This window comes from Macrosteles quadrilineatus, unplaced genomic scaffold (genome assembly GCF_028750875.1).
Source record: "Macrosteles quadrilineatus isolate MER2022 unplaced genomic scaffold, UCM_ALF_1.0 Scaffold_1__1_contigs__length_201487025, whole genome shotgun sequence".
Taxonomy (NCBI): Eukaryota; Metazoa; Arthropoda; class Insecta; order Hemiptera; family Cicadellidae; genus Macrosteles; species Macrosteles quadrilineatus.
In genome coordinates this window covers 66,604,258-66,626,201 of record NW_026542594.1, presented here as the reverse complement: position 1 = coordinate 66,626,201, position 21,944 = coordinate 66,604,258, and the positions used below count along the sequence as shown (strand labels likewise).

The 21,944-nt window shown below is 36.4% G+C and overlaps 1 protein-coding gene and 1 long non-coding RNA gene across 2 annotated transcripts in view; both read right to left on the bottom strand.

The window, feature by feature from the left end:
- Positions 1 to 1,848, bottom strand: part of LOC128983455 (transmembrane 9 superfamily member 3-like) — a 68,531-nt gene extending 66,683 nt beyond the window's left edge. The window contains exon 1 of the mRNA XM_054402752.1: positions 1,600 to 1,848. Within this exon, the coding sequence (XP_054258727.1) occupies positions 1,600 to 1,701 (102 nt within the window). The 5' untranslated portion in view covers positions 1,702 to 1,848. The remainder of the gene's footprint in view (positions 1 to 1,599) is intronic.
- A 5,991-nt stretch (positions 1,849 to 7,839) lies between these two features.
- LOC128983458 (uncharacterized) lies at positions 7,840 to 9,680 on the bottom strand. The gene is made up of 2 exons (XR_008489851.1): positions 9,304 to 9,680; positions 7,840 to 7,986 (listed from the first exon to the last, which is right to left on the bottom strand). It is a non-coding gene; the product is annotated as an uncharacterized LOC128983458 (long non-coding RNA).
- Between the last annotated feature and the right edge of the window lie 12,264 nt (positions 9,681 to 21,944).

Below are 21,944 nucleotides of genomic sequence, written 5' to 3'. Positions count from 1 at the left end.
CCGTTCAATTATATTAATTGGGCCCGACGACTCTGTAGGAATTGCTTTTTACATTAGATTTGATTTTATTATCTACCAACGTCTTTAGCCAGATAGTTTACAGCTTAATACGAGTGTTTATATCAAATTGGCCTAAGATTGGATACTCGACTGCCCTACAGAGTCATTCTAAAAGTTAGGCAAAATTCACCAAAACACTTTAACAAAGGCTGGGATGATATAGCTCCAACTGGGCGTCTGCAGGATTTCCTAAGCGCTTCTAGAGCTCTGAGCCTTCGATTAAATTTACATAAATTGATCAGTCAAAGCCGTGACAACTTCGTATCGACCCCTGGATTTTTCTCGGCTCCTTCTGAGCACTCCGGGGAAGAAATTTGAGTGTGGCTGGTTCTAGGGGTAGGCCTAGCCTGACTTAGGTGAATACTAGTTTATTCCCCCTCTAGAATTTTGCATCACAACAGATTGTATTGAACTAATACAAACTCAAAACTCATAAATAAACGAATACAACTAAATAGGTAATGAATTGAATTGTCGCATATTTGTGAAAAATGCTAAAATGGTTGGGGTTATGGCCAACTAAAGCATTGAAAAGGGGTTCCCTCAAATCCATCCATCATTAGGGATTTCCATGACTTTCCTCCCTGACTTTTTGCCTATTTCCATGACTTTCAATGACCAGAATTTTTTTCCATGACTTTCCAGACTGTGGACACCCTGTTTATGCCCTGTTTTGCTTCCACAGTTAACCTTCTGAACGTAAACAATATCAGGATGTAACTTAAGCTATACTTAACTTGATTTATAAAGGTTTTGCGCATATAAGTCGAGTTGGCTGCACTTAAGTTTACGTCCTCCTATTTACTCACATACTAGATTGGTTAAGGTTAGGTTTAGTTTAGAACAGTTTCATTTTATAATCAGCTGGTAGTTAATGTATAATGTAGGGCCTAGCCTATGAAAAGTGCAACCGTCGAGTTATTAAGGTCGTGAAGATACAACATTCTCAGAATCCCTTGGTATGAATCTCAAATTTTCGGCTGGCCTAACTTAAGGAGCACCTTCATAGCTTGAACCTCGCTTGAGTTCTCAAAAAACTCTAGAACTTTTCATCTTGGCCTACCCCACTCAGGTTCCAGATAGGCGAGGTCCTACTAAAACTCTTGCCCAAGAGCAAAATAATTGGTACTTCAGTATTAAACGGAGGCCACATTTTGTCAGCGCGCTGCGGCGGTTATGTTAGGTTGGGTTATCGTAAATATTATGTGTGTAGGACTTTCCTCGCTTCGTTATGAATCGAACGATACTTTCTATTATGATAACCCAACCTAACATAACCGCCGCAGCGCGCTGACAAAATGTGGCCTCCGTTTAATACTGAAGTACCAAATAATTTAACGTAGGCTAGGATAATCTAAAACCTGCATATAGAGGGCCTAGCCTACATCAAAAGTTGGATTCAAATTGTTGACCGAACAATAAACATAGATTTTAGGCCTACACTTCATTTAAGCCTAGGCATACATAGATAGAATTAAAATATTCCTATAATTGTATTAATGTTTTCAGTAAAAATTAGAAAGGTTCTAGGCTACTTACTATATGAGTGTGTTCATCGCCACCCACTATAAATACAACAACAGACAGTAGAACAAAATAAAATAAAGATTTGCAATTTAATGAAAATGTCTTGAGCTCCATAGTCCTATTTTAATTAGCCCCCTTAAAACTCAACTAATTGTATAAAAATTTTATTACATTTCAGTGAAATTTGCAAACCAAACCACCGAAATATTGCCCACGTAGACTCAAGAACACAAAACTGATAGCAAGTAGCAAGAAATAGCAGCTAGCAGCCAGCCTGAAATCTGACTGAAGCACTGAAGTGAAGAAGACTGAATCGGATCGGAATCGGATAGTAGGCCTACGACTACGAGTCAAGTACAACAAATTTATATTCAGGGTTGTCTTGTCAAACATAGGATAAAAGAAAACTAAATATCCCTTAAATTAAATCATCACTATAATAAAGCCTTTAATTTTTTGCGATAATTAAGATTTTTGTTATTTTTTGTATATCCCAACGACTAGTAAAATTTGGTAATTGGGGATATATTGTAACAATTAATTACCACCTTAAATATTACCAAACAGAATCAAACAGTATGCAGTAAAATTCATTTAAGACCACCAAGTCAATTTTATATCAGTAAGAGACCAAATTCCTGTTATTATTGAGATTATATCAATAAAGTATAGAGGATATAATAAAGAGTGTTATAGTTTATTGATATTCTATAAGTAAAAGCTGAGGGGGATCCCTTCAAGTAGGTAACCTTTCAAACTGGTGAAGGGACCTACCTGCCCGATATTGAAATCGGTCAGGTTGGTTACTTTTCAATTTGGTGAGGTAATGAACGCCCTCTTGCTCTTGTGGTGGGGGCATCGACTGCTCTCATTGGCTGCAAGGTTTCTGGGGGAGGGAGTAGTTGTTATGGGGTGAACAGTGCTGCCAACCCAAAAGTCTGGAGCAATAAACATTCCCATACAAGGGTAATGTGGGTAATTCCGATATTTACGGCTACAAAGTAGGCAGTATAAATGCCGAAGGAAATTATATGTATAAAATATCTAGTTAGAACTTAAGTCCATCATCTTGCGAACCTGTTTCTCTCCATGCCCCTGGGTCACTGCTAGGCTACTTTCTCTTGTAACTAAATCTACAGTATTAACGGGTCAGATTTTATTAATTAACTAGCTCGGGGTTGCCGTTGGCATCGCCCGACATACTTTTTCGTCTTTTATTCTTTACTATAAGCCTGCTGAAGTTGTCACTGACTTCGCTACGGAACGGAACTACCGAAATGGAACAACTGAATGATGTTTTTACCAAAAATACTAAAGTATTCATATCTCCTTTCATTCATAATCATACTCCAAGCCAAATTTTCCAATGGTACAGTTAGTTTTCTCTAACTTTATTGAAAAGTATTTCAGATAGTCTAAAGTAGGATTAAAAGTAACACAAAAACATTATTTTATTTAGTGATATACTGTATATATAATGTTCCCCGTTACTGTCTCGGCATGCTCTTGATTTGATATTATTCTTGAATTTTGTTGTCCCTTCTGTACATTTAATAATTACTAGAGGGCCCATGCTACTCTACAACGTTGAAATGAAAATCATATTCGAGCAATAATCAAATTTATAAATTTTTATTGAGTATCTTGATCTTAACTGATTCAAACGATAAATAGCTCAAATTAAAACCTTTAATTAACTTACTATTTTGCGTCAAAAACATGAAAAAACATAAACAATAGTGGACCTATTGATTTTTAATCATAGAAAACCCTTATAAAAAAATAATTTATATGTTGGTTGTTCACATTGCAATTATTGCTTGTAGTCCGTCCGATTTGGATAACTAATTAATAGCTTAAATGGAAAGCCGGCATTTCACTGAAGGTTCTTAGACCAAAATATGTAGGATTATATAATTATAACTGGTGAAATGCATCTTTTAAATTGAAGTAAGAATTCGAAAAAGTTAAATATATGTTTTTTGGACGAGTAATACAGTAGATCAATATATATGCTGATGCTTAGAGTGAAATCTGTGCACACCTTCAATTTGAGACCTCAATCATGAAAATCGGTTAAATTTATTTTTAAATATAAGAAGATTTGACTCTATTAACGTTTAACGAAAACTATCACCGTTTTACAACAAATTGTGTAGCAGTTCCGGTTAATGATAACAACCTATACTGAATTGAAGCTTTAGAATAGAAGATTTCAAATGTTTACGGGAGCAAGCTCCTAAAATGTAATAATGTCGGTAGCTATACTTGCGATAGTACACTTGATAGGTTTTTAACAGCTTTTAATGATTTATGCATTATTATTATATAATAAATAATGCTATTTAATAAAATAAAAGATTGGTAATCATATGGTTAAACGTACGGACACTGACTAGTTTTTAGGTGGCGGAACAAGCAAATTTTCACAGTTTATTTGAATGTAAACCTATTTTACTCGAAATATGTTTGAGATAGAAAAACACTCTTGAAATACAAAAGTTGTGGATAATTTAATTCTACACTACCGATCTTCCATAAGATTTAAGATCCAAGCATTGTAGCTTATAAGTTACAGACCAAAATATAATATCTTGCATACTCGAATTTCTTCTTAAATAGATTTAATCCCCTAAACCACCCTTGAATTTAGAACTTTGCAAAACCCCCAACTTTGTACATCTACACCATATACATGGATTGTCGTCCCAATGCAAAATTTTATTATTCTAGGTCTTATATATGTTTTGAGATACATTATAGTGATCATTTGTCAGTGATATGCCAATCAATAAAGGTAGGTCAATGGAAAGCATTTATCTACGTGGTGATCGGATGCATAGCAGCTTCAAAACGGATACGTCACAAAATTCGTGTTTGCCTATTAAATATATTGGGTATCTATATTTAATATATAGATACCCAATATGCCTATAAACATTCAAACTTATGGGTCAGTTTGCTGCACACAAAATCCAACAAAGTCTTTTAATAATATAGATACTTAAAAGGTTAAGGAAACTCCAGAACCACTTGGGTGGAACCCAAAAGTCAGATCAGGATAAAAACTACTTAGTTTTCCTATTTAATGCCTGAAGAATCAGTACACCAAATTTCAACGTTCTAGCTAGTCTGGAAGTTGGATTAGTAATGAATCATTGAGTGAGGGCAATTACTTTTGAGTGAGGGCTTTTACTTTTATATGTTAAGATTATTAGCTAAATATAACACATATGAAAGGTACAAAATAAAATCCATAAGTTAAATACAGTAGTAGAATACTGTATATATGAACGGAGCTCCAGACAAAGCTGTCTTTAAAATTTGAAATAGGGGTTGCTGCAGACTTTTAATTTTATCCAGCGAGATTACGCCCCTGAATTTAGTGTTACTCCCTCAATATGACAACACTGTTGGATAAATCTAGCTCAGTGGGATAAATGCAGGGATGCAGCAGGCACTTGTAGAGCGAAATTTCCCACAATTTCCATGTAACCGTTTGACTGGTTTTCAGGTTATGTGACAAAATCCAAAACACAATTGAACATAGGATGCACAATAAATCGGATGTGTTTACTTTTGGGCTATTGACTTAATTATTACATCAAACAATTAAATGTATTCTGAACTTGTGTACCCGTTGCGAAATAGAGCGTACTATAGCTAGCCGCCATACCCGTGCTTCGCTAAAGGAGCGCTAAAGAGAATAATTTATTGTTATGTTCCATAGATCTGTTGTATGAAAAGTTAAATAACTCATAAAATAAATGCCTAACATTTGCATTTAAAGCATCAATCGATTTATTTTCAAAAACCTGTTTTATATCAACTAGACAGCTAGCTGTTATCCACGGGCTTCACCCCGTTCCGTTTGACTTCATAAGTAAATAACACTATTGATTGGATAAGTTAAGTTAACTATGATAATCATTTAGCGTTGAACTTACTAAACAACATCACAGATGCAATTTACGGACTTGAGAGGCCATCAATTCTGGACCTGCCCTTCAGATTTTTGTAAAGAGTTTTATCGAAAAATTTGTTGTTAACAGCTATTTTTAATGTTCAAAAGTTACTTTGTTGTATTGCATTGCATATTTATAATGAAAACATCAAAAGAAATTTACAGATTTTTTAGTTGTACATATTCTTTAAAGGCATCAAGAGAGTTATCAAGATCTCTTAGTTCGCTGACGATATAAATCTGTTTGTGGAAAGTTGCTTCCCTCTATGATTATGAGTAATTTTGCCTTAGGCTTAATACTTTAATTTGAAATGGCAACCATACAAAGTAGGTATTTTAAGCCAAGTACAAGTATGCATGGAGTTGAGTGTAGGATGGATGAGTGGCACGATTTTGTATCCTTGTTAGTGACTAAGGCTGACATATTCCTTAGACACAGCTGTCAATTAATAGCCCATACTTTGGGCTAATGGAAACTATAGGGACCTACAGTTTATAGTAGAATCCGAACCACATTTTTCCTTGGTATAAAAAAATTGGTCTAATTATCAGGATGTACTGCGGATAGTCGTAGTAAGGGCGTTAATTCAAACCACGAAGTATCACATCCACAGTACATGCCTATAAATATCCACAACTCGTGACCTCCTAGTAGCTGAATTACAGGATGACACCACCGTCTCAGTCTCTTAATGATGTCTTAGCTAAGACTTGACCAAAGATAATGGTTGATTCCACCAAGAATAAGTTAAAAATTGTTGGCATTAACAAAATTCTCTGGATATTGACTATTTCCCAGATTCTTATTGACTCGCCATGTGCGTTTGGGCTTTGGGCCAGACATTCAGCACATCTGTGCCAAGACCTCTGGCATTCTCAAAATGATCTGCTGTGCAAGACACTGTTTGAGCATCCATGATTTTTGTATCCATACCTGCTATATATCCAGTATAATTTTTATGTGCGGCAACAACTAGGGTCTTACTGTGTATTCTGGTCGCTTTTACCAGCACAGCCTTTTTCAATGTCTTAGGCCCCCAATACGGGAAGAATGAGCGTACGCCTTATATAAATTGTCCTTAAAGTAGTTCTCGTATGTCAAGAAGTTTACAACATAGATTTACATTGTAAGAAAGGGGATTAACCCCGTACCCACGGTGCTCATCTAAGCAGATACTCTGTTTACATTACACTTATAGTCCTCGCCACCCTAAGTTGAGGCAGCCCAAGGCCGCACGGCGTATATCTAGTGCGGCCTTTGGCTGCCTCAACTTAGGGTGGCGAGGACTATAGTCGACCAGTTGGTGTGAAGAGAGTTGAACAGTAGCATGAGTATCGATTTACAAATTCCTTTCCCAGCTGACGTGAGCTAGGCGATGACCGGTAGGGCTGACTTCCAAGAAACATCGTTAACCTATAAGTCAAACACCCAATCAGCCAATGAGAAGGGCTAATGAAGAAAATGGAGGGGTGAGGAGTCTCTCAGCTGGAGCTGGAGGACCTGAAGAAACAAATCGAGGAGTTCACCACGGGCCACTGGACCAAGAAGATCGAGAGTTTCGGAGTGTGTGTATCGGTGCGTGTGCTTCTGGGACAATAAACAGTATGTAAAAAGAATAAAATATATAACTAAAGTTTTGTAAAACAAACAAGTCATATAGTTTGTCAGTAACTCATTCTTTTAAATTTTTAATTGATTTTCTTTTCTTGTAAATTATAACGTTGTAAATTTATTTATCTTATTATTGTTGATCTTTGCCTTTTCAAAGTTTTCTTTTGCTTTACTTTTGTTGTTTTTCTTAATTTAATTTTGTTCATTACACGTTGAGCAACACCCTTAAGCAGTCTTATGTCTCATTAACCTAACACCTCTAGACTATGAAGTTCAAAAATTTATTCAGAGGAAAATTCTTGAGTGATTTTATTGGGTTGGCTAAATAGAGTTTTTGATTCAACTTTTGAATTACTTATTTCATTTTTACAGTACACTCATTAGTCATTAAACACCAAAATTATTTTATTTTACTAGCTATATATTAACTTTGCTTCTTAAGATTGGCACTCGCATATATAATATAAATATAAATATAATTTTATCTTTATGTATAGTTATCTGAGACATGTACGAACAAGAACAATAAAAAAATATATCTAAAAAAAAGAATATTTTATCTATAAAACTGTCAAAATAGTTGGAAGATCAAAATAAAATATATAATCATTTTTACATGTTTTCTTTACAAATTACAGAGAAGTTTACTGGTAAGAATTTTAACAAAATTAACTGCTATAGATAAATATAAGGTTTATTGGTAAAGTATAAAAACAGTATATAACAATAAAAGGCAACATATAATAATAACTATAGCTGCCCTGTACAGCGGCCAACCTTCTCCATAATATTTTTGTCCAGAGCTGGGGCTAGATCTTTCTTCCTGAAACAAACATTTTAATCTTGGTAAAGAAAGTCACAATTTTAAAATACTCAGGGGTGCCAAATTATGCGGGTTGGTGTAGTTGGTAGTTTCAAATAAAAAGGTCTTATTTTACAATAAATTACCATAGGTACCCTTAACTAAAAGTTTTTAACTGGTTTATTCCGCCTACAAACGTGCGACACAAACTCGATCTTTGAGGGGCTTTCATTGCTTGTTAAAGACACATGTTAACCTCTTGCTACATTACCAAGAGTTATTCTTCTTGCTAGAAGAACACCTTAACTTGTAACTTCAAGAAAACAACTGTATGGGGTGCGCAATAATTTTATTTTTGGATGAAGTGCTTTATGGTCTTGGCCTGCCCCTGTTAACAGTTTTAACAGGATCAGCAACAGGTAAATTAAACCTTTTATATTTTGTCTAGGCCTATATTTCCCTGATCAAGTTAGTGCAAAGAAGTTTTTGTTGAATAATAGTTGTAAAGGCTTTAATTTCCTGAATTGAAATAAGTACCTGGGGACCGAGCCATGGCATAGTTTATTTTGATTGTAAAAGCAATATACAGGAATGGATGCTTTAAAAGAATTTGAAATTTATAAAACAATCAAAATTCAAGCTAACACATTATTAAACGACAAAATCAGTTTACAGTCTAACGCTCTGTATGATACTCTAATAAAAAAACAAGAACAGCTGATGAACAAGAAGCCGAGCTATACAAAGTCCACTGCCAAACCATCTTCCGCATCGCAGTATGACCCTCATCTGCAACTGTGCGCACAAGGTTGGGGTTGGACATTGTAAGTTTTTGTCAGTAAGCCTACTCGTTTTGTTCATAAAACGTCTGACTGTAAATAGTATATGTCCAAGTTTCGCATTTAAACTCTTGATGACCCTTTCGAAGTTACAGTGTTAAATGTTCTTGTACAAGATCTCATGATGAGGACTTAGGTCCTTAAAACCCGTAATCTATAAGGACTAAACAGGATCAATCTGGCAGTACTGAGGTAATTTTATACCTTTTATAGTTGGTTAATTGATCTTGAGACAAAACAACTCAAATATGAAAATGAATATTATGTTATTGATATATTTTAACGTAAACAGTAGGGCAATTACAATGTTGGTCATAATTGTTTTTATACAGTAGGCCAACATTTGGTGGCTTTTGTTCATAAATTCGGACTACTTAACAACTGTTTGGATTAGGCGGTATAGTTCAACTTCCCGTTGTGAAGAACGGGCACAGAAGCTAGTAAATTATTAAGTGATTTAATAAATAACTCTATATATAATATTTACAATAAACTATACCTTCAAAAATCTGGCTGTTTAACGGATGATATGGCAGACATACACTTATCTCACTAGGGTGCTCTTCCTTAAGTTCTTTTACGGAGTACAGCGGCCTATAATTAGTATTCCTTTCAGCGCCTTCTGAAGGAGGGTGCATCCATCTCCTGCAAATGAGTAGGCAGTTATGAGTTGTAGTTAATAGTAGAACGAGGATAGCTATTCTAGGTACGTTTGAGACGACAGCAGGAAAAGTCTATATTTTGTGCTCTTCTGGTATAGTACTCCTGCACCCCAGTGGCGGATCCAGAGGGGGGGGGCAGTCGCAGTTTGGAAATATATGTCATATATTTTTGACTGCATGTAATACAGTAGTGCATACAAATTGCGTAAAATAATTTGTCACACTAACTTAGGGCAAATAAATGGTATAAAACTGCCATTTTTGAAGACTTAGTTTAAACAAATTTTTGGGGAGGGAGGGGGTACCCCCGAACCTCTCAGAAACCCTGGTCCCCCCCTCCTTGTAACTGTTCTAGATCCACCACTGACTGCACGTCATCTTTTCTAGGGTCAGGATATCAAGCACTACGCCGTGAGTACCCTTAAGCTACATTTCCATTCCTACAAGTCGCAGGCACAAGTCGAGGCACATGTCGAGATCATGACGAGGCACATGTCGCACGTAGTTTGTTATGCCGTTTCCATTCCAGGCACAAGTCCCGCGACTACAACTGGCAGACAAGGCAGTGTTCTCTTTTATTGTGATGCGGTGAGGTTCGGTGGCTGATTTTGATTATATTGTGTTCTACAAATCACCATGGATGACATAACAGCCTCTGCTTTTTTATTTATGGCTGGTGCATACAATGAACTTAGAAGAAAACTACCTAGATAGTGGATAAGAAGTTTTATTGGCTAAAAGAGCATTGGAAGGTGCATTTAATCAATTGATGAGAGATTTGCGCGTACAAAGTGGCTTTGAAAATTTCCTCCAACGGACTCAACGAAATTTGAGGTTATGATTACCTGTCATTTATGAGCATGCGGTAGTTTGGAGGACCTGCACATGCGCGAGATGCAGGCACATGTGCCCGCGGCTCGGGCACATGTTTTGTCGCGCAGTCGGCGGGCACAAATTTGTGCCGCGACTTGAGCCAGGATGTTTCCATTCCTACAAATTCGGAGATTTGTGCCGGCACAAATTTTCAGGAATGGAAACGTAGCTTAAGATCCTTTAAGATTGGCCGGCAATGATCCAAATGCCACACAACTGTAATAATCCTAAAGGTTCTGGACAGCATTGTTGTATCATCTGCAAATAATAATGTTTTCCCATTCAGATTAAGGCAGGATTTTGTATAGGTTAGGCCTAATACCCTTAACCTCATTGACGGGTAGGGCAGTCAAAATCGAAGCAAAAATTAAAAGCCGAGTAGGCTAAGTTTATGGGAAGATTTCATTAGCTTAGTGTAGCCTAATGTTTTTAATATCATAAAATAAAAATGTCTTAAAATATTATTAGACTAGCCTAGGCTATTCATGGGGTTTATCAATTATCAATTATTTAAGATGGGGACGCCACTATGTGCGTATTTTAACCCAAATATGAGTGAAGGATGAGTGTAGGATGAGTGGCGCGATCTTGTAGTCTTGTTAGTGACTAAGGCCGACATGTTCCTTAGACACAGCTGTTAATTAATAGCCCATACAGCTAATGGCAACTAAGGGACCTACAGTTTATAGTGGAATCCGAACCACATTTTTCCTTGTAATTTACGAATTGGTCTAATTATCAGGATAGTACTGCGGATAGTCGTAGTACTCACTAGTGCGGACGTTAATCCACACCAGTGAGCATCGCATCCACAGTGCATCCCTATAAATATCCACAATTCGTTACAGCTCTTTTGCTTGATGCATTGAAATGGATTTGATGAAGTAGAACTACATATTACAACAAGTACTATTACCCCTGATCTATTTAACTGCACAACTATACTTATTATTTAATTTAACGTCCGTGATAGAGCCTATATATTTGATAGGCTATGCATAAAAAATGTGACTGTGATAATAGGCCTATATCGCTATTGATCAAGTAGCCTATATACCGTGAGTTAATGTGTCTCAGACGAAGTCTATAGTAATCAGTGATTATTCAACGACCAATAAAATGGGCCTACTTAATTACTTGATGCCTTTAAGATGGCTAAGTTATTTTGTTAGTAGTATCAACTAAGTTTAGACTAACCTACAAGGTTTATTATCACATATAAAAATGTTTTGATGGCCGTTGCCCTGGCGGTAGGTTAGTTGCGCATTTGCTACCTACAAAATCCGGGCCCTGTAGGGTGGGTTATAATGCGGTAGAATGGCGATAAACTTAGGTTAGTTGCCCATTGACGCCTTGAACAATAGATCTCTTGAAATTGTAAAGAGCAATGAAGCGTAGTCCTACGAAAAAGCCAGTCTACCGGAATAGGCAAATCATTATGAATTTAATGTGTACCATGTAACCCATCGAACTATATAACACAACTGGAACACCGGGTAGATAGGAGATTTGGGATAAAAAGCGTGCCGTCTCAGCAACCTTCCCCCACCACAAAGGGGGACTCGACGCAGATATGTCAGTTCCTCAAGCCGTGCACGCGATTGTTAATACGCTCCTGGCCGTGCATACAATAGGTTGACTGCAATTAAAGTTATATATTCGGAATCTGCATTAACTCCAGAATCTGACAGTATAAATATAATCTTATTTAAATCGTAATTCAAATTTTAACAACTAAAAATGTTAAACAAATATCATAACTTGACATGAAAAAGTTACTAAGCGAGGATTTTTTATATTTTTTGTCAGAAGCAAACTTCAAGCAACAAAATTGTAGCTAATGAGATGATCTTCAGCATATAACCAAGCAATTTCAAATAGAATTTTTTAGTCGTGTGTAATGGAGTACGGTAATTAGTAACGCAAAGAGGTTCTTTATAAATTGCGCCGCGGGCCGTCCTTCCTGGTTCCGCTTATCTTTATGTTTACGGTACTCCCAGAAACGTTTTGAGTACCTACAATCAATAGTTATACTAAATACATTTTTAATACAGGTAACACATAAGTACATATGTGTTAGAAATGTGAACTGTGTTACAACTAAACTGTGTTACCTACAAATAACCCCCTTTGTTTGGTTGTAACAAGGGGGTTATTTGTATGCTTTGTTGGGTAATTAATGAGAACTTTCAAATATTAAGGTCCAGAGCAATTAATTAATAAGGTCATGAATACTAAACCTAGATGTCTTTAAGATGGCTAAGTTATTTTGTTAGTAGTATCAACTAAGTTTAGACTAACCTACAAGGTTTATTATCACATACTAGTGAACCTGTGCGGCTCAATGCCCCGCAAAATAACATATGAATTTATAAAACAAATGCATCGTATTATATATTGACTCGACGTCGAAAATTAAATACAGTAATAATAAAGCCTTAAAAGGGAAGCAGTCCAGTCATTTTCTAGCTGTATGTGTATTATATTTAGTAATTATAAGTGTTCAAGTTCAAGTATGTTATAGGCAGCGAGCAAGGTTGTAGGGTAGTTATTTTTTAAAGATTTTTAAAACACATTTAACAAAACATTTTATCATATCAAACCAATAGGCCTATGTAGCATATTTTGAGGGTCATAAAAATGCTGCTTGAAGAAAACACACTTTTAAAAATAAACACTAAAAAAACAATATTTTTATCACAAAAGCACTTCCATGAATACTACGGTTTTAGCCTTAAAGTTATCTTCAGGAAGATTACCCTGAGTTTTCCGTAACGAATATGCGTATCCTATTAAAAGATGTAGCCTTACTTAAAACAAGATATAATATAGTTGCTCATGACTGAAATTGGTCTGGGTAAGAACAGCGCTGCAAATGCCAAAGGTAACAGAAATTAGCATCTTTCCATTTTAAAAGGTAAGTTGGTAAGTTTGTTTCAGACGGTTAATTTTTATCCTCGAAATCAAAATATGTCCCCACTCACTTGTTCCAGTTTTACATTCTATTAAGTTGTTAACCATTCTATTCACATGAAGCCTTGTGCCATTAATTAGGCCCTTTTTGATGTATCAATATTCCTCATCAATAAAACCACTGCCCCCTTTTATTAGTCTAATCTGTGTCTTGGCAATATTTAAACACGCAGTTGGATTTTCTAGATGGGTGTCTCCGCCTTCGTCTGTTTTCAAGGACCCACTCTTCTTCCCCTTGGCTTGGCATACTGACAAATAATTACCTAACTTGTCAAGTTCATGTAGTAATTCATTAATACTGATAGTTTATAAAGAAAATTAGATACAAGTTACTTGGCTTGGTGCTTTCATAACTGCAAACTCAAAATACACCCACAAGTAAAAAAGAATCAAGATATTGGTTAAAAAACTATGTTTGTGTAATAACATTATTCACATGAAGTAGATGATTTGTTTGATTTGTCGATCAGCTGTTTAGTTTCAAATGAATTAATAATGTCAAAGATTTGTGATTTAAATACATAAATTATTACAGTAAAGTTTTCTAAATCATGGTAAATTATTCTCCACTAAATTTTACTATTCCCAGCATTAAAATAAAGTAGTAAGATCCATTATGGGTAAACTTTAAGGTACACAATCCTTGATTGAAATGTAGTAGGGCCTATGTATACATTAAGAGTCATAATACACAGAAATTGTAGTAGACTTTGACTATTTTCAAGTAACAAACATATGTTTCTGTAAATAAAAATTATCTGCCATGTTATCCTTATGGAGAAATACGAAACTTTAAAGGGCTCCAGGGCCTCAATCTCTCATTATTTCCCTAAAATGAAAGTTTCCTGCACAGCTTCACGTTACCCTCTTTCCAATGACACCAAAAACATGTCAATCGGTTCAGTAGTTTCGGAGGAGTAATTGTCACAAAAAACCTGCTTGCGTATTAAATAAGTATAGATAAAAATGTTTTGATGGCCGTTGCCCTGGCGGTAGGTTAGTTGCGCATTTGCTACCTACAAAATCCGGGCCCTGTAGGGTGGGTTATAATGCGGTAGAATGGCGATAAACTTCGGTTAGTTGCCCATTGACGCCCTGAACAATAGATCTCTTAAAATTGTAAAGAGCAATGAAGCGTAGTCCTACGAAAAAGCCAGTCTACCGGAATAGGCAAATCATTATGAATTTAATGTGTACCATGTAACCTTGTAAGTTATAGCCATCCACCTCCACCTGTCACGTAAAGCCACAATAATCAAAGAAAAAATCACACTACTCCAGCTGCTGAGAGTATCAAATACGTATAGGCTATGCTATAAAATGCTAAAAACTCAATTGGTAAACTAAAACTGTCATACGAAAAACTTTATACTTTGTCAGAGCATCTTATAAAAAATAAAAATATAAAAAAAACTAGTGCACTTGTTGCTCGAAATCGATCAATAGTCTAGTAGGCCTACCGGAAGTTATATTAAAACTAATCTAGTCATAATTTTCTATGAGTTTAAAAATCCAACTAAAAGCGCAGTATGCAACTAATGGATAGACTAGGCCTATTTGATGTATCGATTCATTCGGTTAGCTAAGTTAGGTTAGGTTAACTTTACTAACCAAACTTGATATATTAAATGAGATAATCCATTTATTAATCGATATATTTATTCGAATTATAGTGTAGGACGTAAGGCATAAAGTGCAGTTTAATTTTAAAATAGATATATTTTAAATACCAGTATCGATTATTAATCAATATTTTCAATTTGATAGTTTCAATCGATATTAGCGAAGCCCAGGAAACTGTACCCCCAATTTATTTTATAGGCTACCAGAAACTAATTTGAATTTGCTTGAAACGTTAATATTCTAATGACCATGTCAATAAGTTACACCTTTCAATTTTGTGATGACAAAAATGGTTCTTTAAACTGTAGTAGTTGTTGTAACTTATAGGCCTAAATTGAAAATACACACCTAAAATATAAATTTGTATGACAATTGAAATTGACAAACAATAAATTCTCCAAAATCCAACCTCAAACTTACTAGACACTAGAGGCACTCACTAGAGGCAGAGCTAGAGCAGCAGCAGCAGCAGATCTAAGAAGAGAAGAAGAAGAAGAAACGCAGAACAGAACACGAAACGAGACGAAGGAAGGCTGAAATTTGGGTGGAGTAGAGGTAATTCAAAGAAGTCGCGGGAATTTTCAGAAGTGTAGAGAGTAAGCGACCGCACCGCGAAACACGTGACCACGGCGAAGCCACGCCCTTTCCCCAGAAGGGAGGGGCCGGGACCTAGCTGACCGATTTGAGTTGTCGGTACCAACTTGATATGTGATTTAAGTGAAATGGTACCTAGATGAAAGGTTGCCTAAAAGAAGGCCTCCCAGCTGAGGGACTATGTTTTATCTATGGTAAAAGCATAAAAAGACCAAAACTCTATAGGAAACCATCCAGAAAATCAGCATACCCAGTGAACTGATTTATTCGATAAAGAAGTGTATTGAAGAAGAACAAGCCAAAAGTAACGATAGAAGACAGTAGAACGTTTGAAGCGCCTTTACTGTCCGACCCGCTAAAACAGTGACAGTAAGTGCCTGAGGGGTTAGTCATAAACTGACCTCTACCTATTTCTTAATTTACAGTAATTAATAGTGCTATTTTGTTTCTTATATTATACCTAACCTGTGAAGGTACCCTTCGCCTTATGAGCCTCTTACCTTACCTCCTGAGCTATCTACGCTTGATGATTATGGGTGTTTTCAAGTGGTGAAAGAGTAGTCGACAGTTGCAATGGTCGCAATACTTAAAATATTTTTGATACTACCCCAGTATAGGCTATAATATGATTCTGTTAATCTGTTTAGGACTAAAGTAGTTAAATTGTTTTTCTGGTAGTTGGAGAGGATACTGGTATTTGAATATAGATTATTTAATTACCATTAGAATAGCACTGTTATAATTGATTGTTATATGATTAAAATTAGTTTTTGGTTGTTTTATTAATTTAAAGTTAGAATTAAATTCACATTTCACACAACTATGATAGAACTCTAGTTTTCTTGAACTCAGTGGTAGTAATATGTCAGTAACGTTAAGTCAGCCCTTGCTAGCTACAGTATTAACAAGACATATTTTCAATCTGGGAAACCTTAAACTTTTAAAACAAATTATAAAACCTCGACATCTTAATGTGTGGGAATCTTATTTTTAGAAAAAAAACAGACCAAAATTATTTGTTAAATAATGACGACGGCCCAATTATAAATTCGGAATTACTGAAAATAATTACATCAATAACAACACTGTAATATATCCAAAATTCAAAAGATTAATTTTTCTAATATTATTTTTTATTTTTCCAATATCCTTTAAATCATCTGTTTTAACTTTGTTTAAAATTAATTTATTAAGTAAATATTTACATATAAATATCTACAGCAAATTTACTTGGATGAAATTTCTCATTGGTTTAAAACATGGAGGTTCAAAATTAATGAAAATAAATCAGCACACATTACTTTTACCTTAAATCAGGCTACATGTCCTCCAGTATCCATGAACAATATTCACCTCCCTCAAGTAACGGAAATAAAATACTTGGGCATGCACTTAGATGCAAAGCTTAATTGGAAGGCACATATCTGGACTAAAAGGCAACATCTAAATTTAAAAACAACTAAACTTAATTGGCTTCTTGGATCTAAATCAAAACTCAGTACACAAAATAAATTGTTACTGTACAAAACAGTTTTAAAACCAATTTGGACTTATGGTATTCAGCTTTGGGGATCAGCAAGTACCTCAAACATTGAAATTATTCAACGTTACCAATCAAAATTATTACGTAAAATTGTCAACGCTCCTTGGTTTGTTACCAACAGAACACTTCACAATGATCTTCAAATTCGAACAGTAAAAGAAGAAATTACAAAATATAGTGAAAAATACATTATAAAATTGGAAAATCATTCAAATCATCTTGCACTTAATTTATTGGACAATCACAACACCATTTACAGACTGAAGCGACATACGATATTGGACCTACCATTCAGATTCGGCTAAGTGTTATCAAAATTCTCTTTGTTTGCTAGTGTTGACGGTGGTCAATCACTAGCTCATGTTCTTCAAGTTATTTTTGTATTACTATTTATATCATTTGCTTATTGTTCAACTTGAACAGATTGTAAATTAAATAAAGTTAAAAAAAAAGTAAATATTTACTTTTTGTACTAGTGTAAACACAGCCTGAAGATGGAAACCAAGCTTCTGAAAACGCTAGTGAAAAAAACAAATTATTATATATTGGCATTGTTGAACATTTAAATTTAGATATACATTTCATCAGTGGTAGTATTTTTTTCTTCAGTTTGTTACCAGGACATTACGGGACATTACAGGATATCCAGTGGATTTTGTACATGTCCCGGGATTTCATGGGACATTCTGGGATATCCTATGGCATTCGTACATATCCCGGGACTTTACAGGATATCCTGAGGTTAACTTACAAATCCCGGGACATTACGGTATATTGTAGGATATCCTGTGGATTTCTTACTCGTCCCGGGATTTTGCGGGATATCCTGAGGATAGCGTACATATCCCGGGACATTCTCAGGACATATGGGAATACTATGGGATGTCCCTGGGATGAAGTGTGCTGTCTGGGTTCAGAAACCAATTACTCCTTTATGAGTTGTAACTCGTTTGTAAAAACAAACCGACAAGGAGATGGACTTTCCCCAATTAATTGTACTTTGTATTTCTATAGAGGTTATAGGAGGAGGAGGAAAACCTTGAAAAGCACCAAAAATATAGAAGCTGAAGTTAATCTTTGGCTCTTGCTCCACGCTTATGCTTTGGAGGATGCGGTGTTACACTAATTAGAGACTCAAAGAGGACCTAGGTTAAGCTATTGAAGTTATCCTAAGAGAATCAAAAATGATTGTGCTGTATCGATAATATATATGAAATCAAAAATATATGAAAGTCACAAATTGAGAGAACGAAGGTCAATATTGTACGTAACTTACATATAATTTTGAAAGAGTATAAGAATTTAGTAACAGTTTCAGTTAACTAGAATTATGAATGCTTCGAGAATTCTTAATATTATTTTACTAATGATCAACAAGCATGAACACCGATGATGAGTGTCACTTCCGCTGCTGCCCAAGGTTCCATACTCGGCCCAGACCTTTGGAATGTAGCTAATATGACAGCCTTCTGAGGTCTGAAATGCCTGAAGAAACTGTTTTGGTTGGGTACGCAGACGACGTTGCAGCATTGATAGCTGCACGTAGCTGAGCTGCCTTAGCTAAATCTGAACCAAGTTTTGCGTACCATAAACGCATGGATGATATTAGATGATGAGATCGTGATATTAACACAAAAAACGGATTGACACCATCATGCCCCCCATTGAGGGTGGGGACCGTCGAAGTCCAGACCGTTCGTACTGCCAAGTAGGTACCTTGGGGTTATGGTAGACAGCAAGCTTAGCTGGCGGGGTCAGATTTTCCGTACGGCGGACAAGGACAAGGCCGCTAGTTTGGTTTCCTATCCTTAACCAGTTGATGGCCAATGTCCAATGTCAATGTCTTCTGCCTTCTGCCCAGTCCGTACTCTTGTACGGTGTGGAGGTGTGGGCAGACGTACTCAATAAGGAGGTATATATGATGCGGCTCACCCGAGTGCAGCGTCAGGCAGCACTAAGAGTAGCATCCGCCTACCGAACAGTGTCCGAACCCACCGTCCTGGTGGTTGCTATGGAGTCATCCCCGTCAAACTTTTGGTGACGGAGAGAAAGGCAATTTATCAGCGCCGTGGGGAGGACCAGGCCCGAACAGAGGAATGTACCCGCACCTACCAGCAGTGACAGGAGAGAACGGGAGACACGGGGACGCTGGGCCAAGCGACTGATACAGCAAGTAAAACCTTGCCCATGTAGCACAGATGGTTGGGCCAACGTTGGCCAACTGTGGGACAGTTGGTCGATGGTTGGTTGGAGCTTCCACAACCAACCAACCGTTGTCCAACTGTATATCTCGTAGTTGGGCCAACCAATATTTACAACTGTGGACCAACATCGGTTCATTGTTAATGAAATACATTAATATGCATTGTTGGGTATCATACATCAAGCCAACCGTTGTCCAACCGTTTTTCACTCCGTTGGACCAACAAAAGATACTTTTGTTGGACCAACGATGGTCCATAGTTGAGTTTACACGACTTTCATTCTCTGGGTCTAGCTTTCACAACATAATTATAATAAAATATCTGGTTTTACAATACCTTTATCAGTTCCAAAAGTTTCCAAAAGTTTTTGGAACTGATAAAGGTATTGTAAAACCAGATATTTTACATATTACAGTTCCGGGGCTACAACAATGAATTTTAATAATTATAATAATGCAAATATTTTTAAAATTAATATTCTTTAACTTATTTGCAACAATTTAAGGGGAAATAGTAATTAATCATATAACAGTCAATTATAATAGCATTAATAATCTAACGGTAATTAATTAATCTATATTCAAATACCAGTATCCTCTCTAACTCCAAAAAAAAAAAATAACTACTTATGATGCCTTAACAGATTAACAGAATCATATTATACTGTGTAGTATCAAAAATGTTTGAAGTATTGCGACCATTGCAACTGTCGGCTACTCTTTCACCACTTGAAAACTCTCTGTATCAACAATCACAGATAGCTCAGTGGTAAGGTAAGAGGCTCAAAAGTCGAAGGACCCGGGTTCGAGACCCGTCTGGGCCAAAAAATTTTGTTCCAGCTTTTTTTCAAAATTTGTTTTTATGAACTATTTAATCAATTTACTCAACTAATAATTATGCTTTTCGTACTAAATCTTTATTATTTTGTGTGAAATCATTTTGGTTGGGCCATTGTTGGACAAAGGTTGGCTGGAAAACAGTTTAAAGAGGTGACATTTCTACCGTTGGCCAACTGTGTGGCTCCACAACTTACCAACGTTGGCCCAACCATCTGTGCTACATGGGTGGGTTAATCGGTGGTGCGGAGAGGTGGACTTCTATACCTCACCCAATTTCTGACGATTGTTGACTTTTTCCGGTCGTACCTGTTCAGGATGGGCAAAGCCATGTCATCCGATTGCATATACTGCCCAGGCATTCCCGGTGACATGAAACATACCTTTTTCCACTCCCAGCGTTGGGAAAGGCCCCGCCAGGAGGCTCGACAGTTAGTAGGACTGCTGTCAGTGGATCCGGTCATACCGATGATGACAGATGGTGAGGACAGTTTGACCTGGGTGTGTCACATTACATCAAGGGTATTATCCGCGCCAAGAATCTTGACCTTGACCGGTATGTGGTGTAGGTCATAAATAGTCTAAATGCCAGAAACGGCGAGAGCCCTCAAGGGCTTAGGTCACATGTTGGCCTGACTTGAAGTAATGTGACAAACAATTCCAGGTCTGTGTCCAACAGAGTAGAGGATTTTTATATAGAGCAGTCTGTGATAAAGGCTGGCTACCTGTGTGCGTAAAAGCATTTTCCCTCCTCTCCCTAAAAAAGCAATAGTTATTTGTGTAACACTAGTTAGCAAAGTTTACGCACGAGCCGCAGGCGAGTGCGGAATGATCTCGAGTGCAGCAAAGGCCTTTTGCATTCGTGTTACACATTATATTTTTCCTACAGTCACTAAAAAGCATATACAAAATTAATCTTTCAAACACTATACAACACGTCTTTAGGTTCAGCTGGCAACACAAATAGGTGCCCTAGAGAAAGTAGTCCCCCGTCCGTATCACTCCGCAATTTTTTCCTCGGCAAGCAATGTGCTCCGCGACTTGAGAAAATAGTTCCGTATATTTTTGTAATTTGCAGTGGTTTCCGCACCTAAAAAATGCTTTAAAGGTATTTCCTTGTTTATTAAAATCGTAGGAATGTTTTAAAAACGTTTAAAAGAAAAGTCCAGAAAGTTCAGAAATACCGAAAAGAGCACATAAACTATAGACACGAAATGACAGTTTAAATCGTAGTTATAATACTCAATCAGCTGCTCATGATATTATTATCTTTAAGTTTTGCCAGCCTATTTCCAAGCGTACACGGATATAGTGCATAATAGAACCACACTGTTTTAAGTTGTTTCGTTGGAATCCTGATGTGCGCCAAAGTATAAACCGTACGAAAATAGTTATTTGTACAACTAGTATTTCTCTCGAGTGAGTCAATTGCACTTTGCACCCGAGTTGCACATTATAATTTTCCTACAGTTACCATAAACAAATAAATTGGTAAAGAAACGTAACATATTTTTACTCAGAAGTGAATTTTCAATATGACATTTAATGATACAACAGCTGACCAGCTGATTTACAGCCAGTGCTGCCAACGTATTTCGCGCGCATACGATCTTGTCTGCAAGTTACGCGCTCACTATTTCGTGCCTTCATGTTGCAAATCTGGAGTGAGACAATGTAATTAGCACTGGTGAGCAAATTGGCCACTTTGCTTTCTCAAATCAGAGAGAGAACATGTACATTGTTAGGTAACTGTAGGAAAAGTATAAATATGCAGCTTTCTGTACTATAAACAGTACAAGGAAGCCAACTTTGTCGGGTGACTGTAGGAAAAA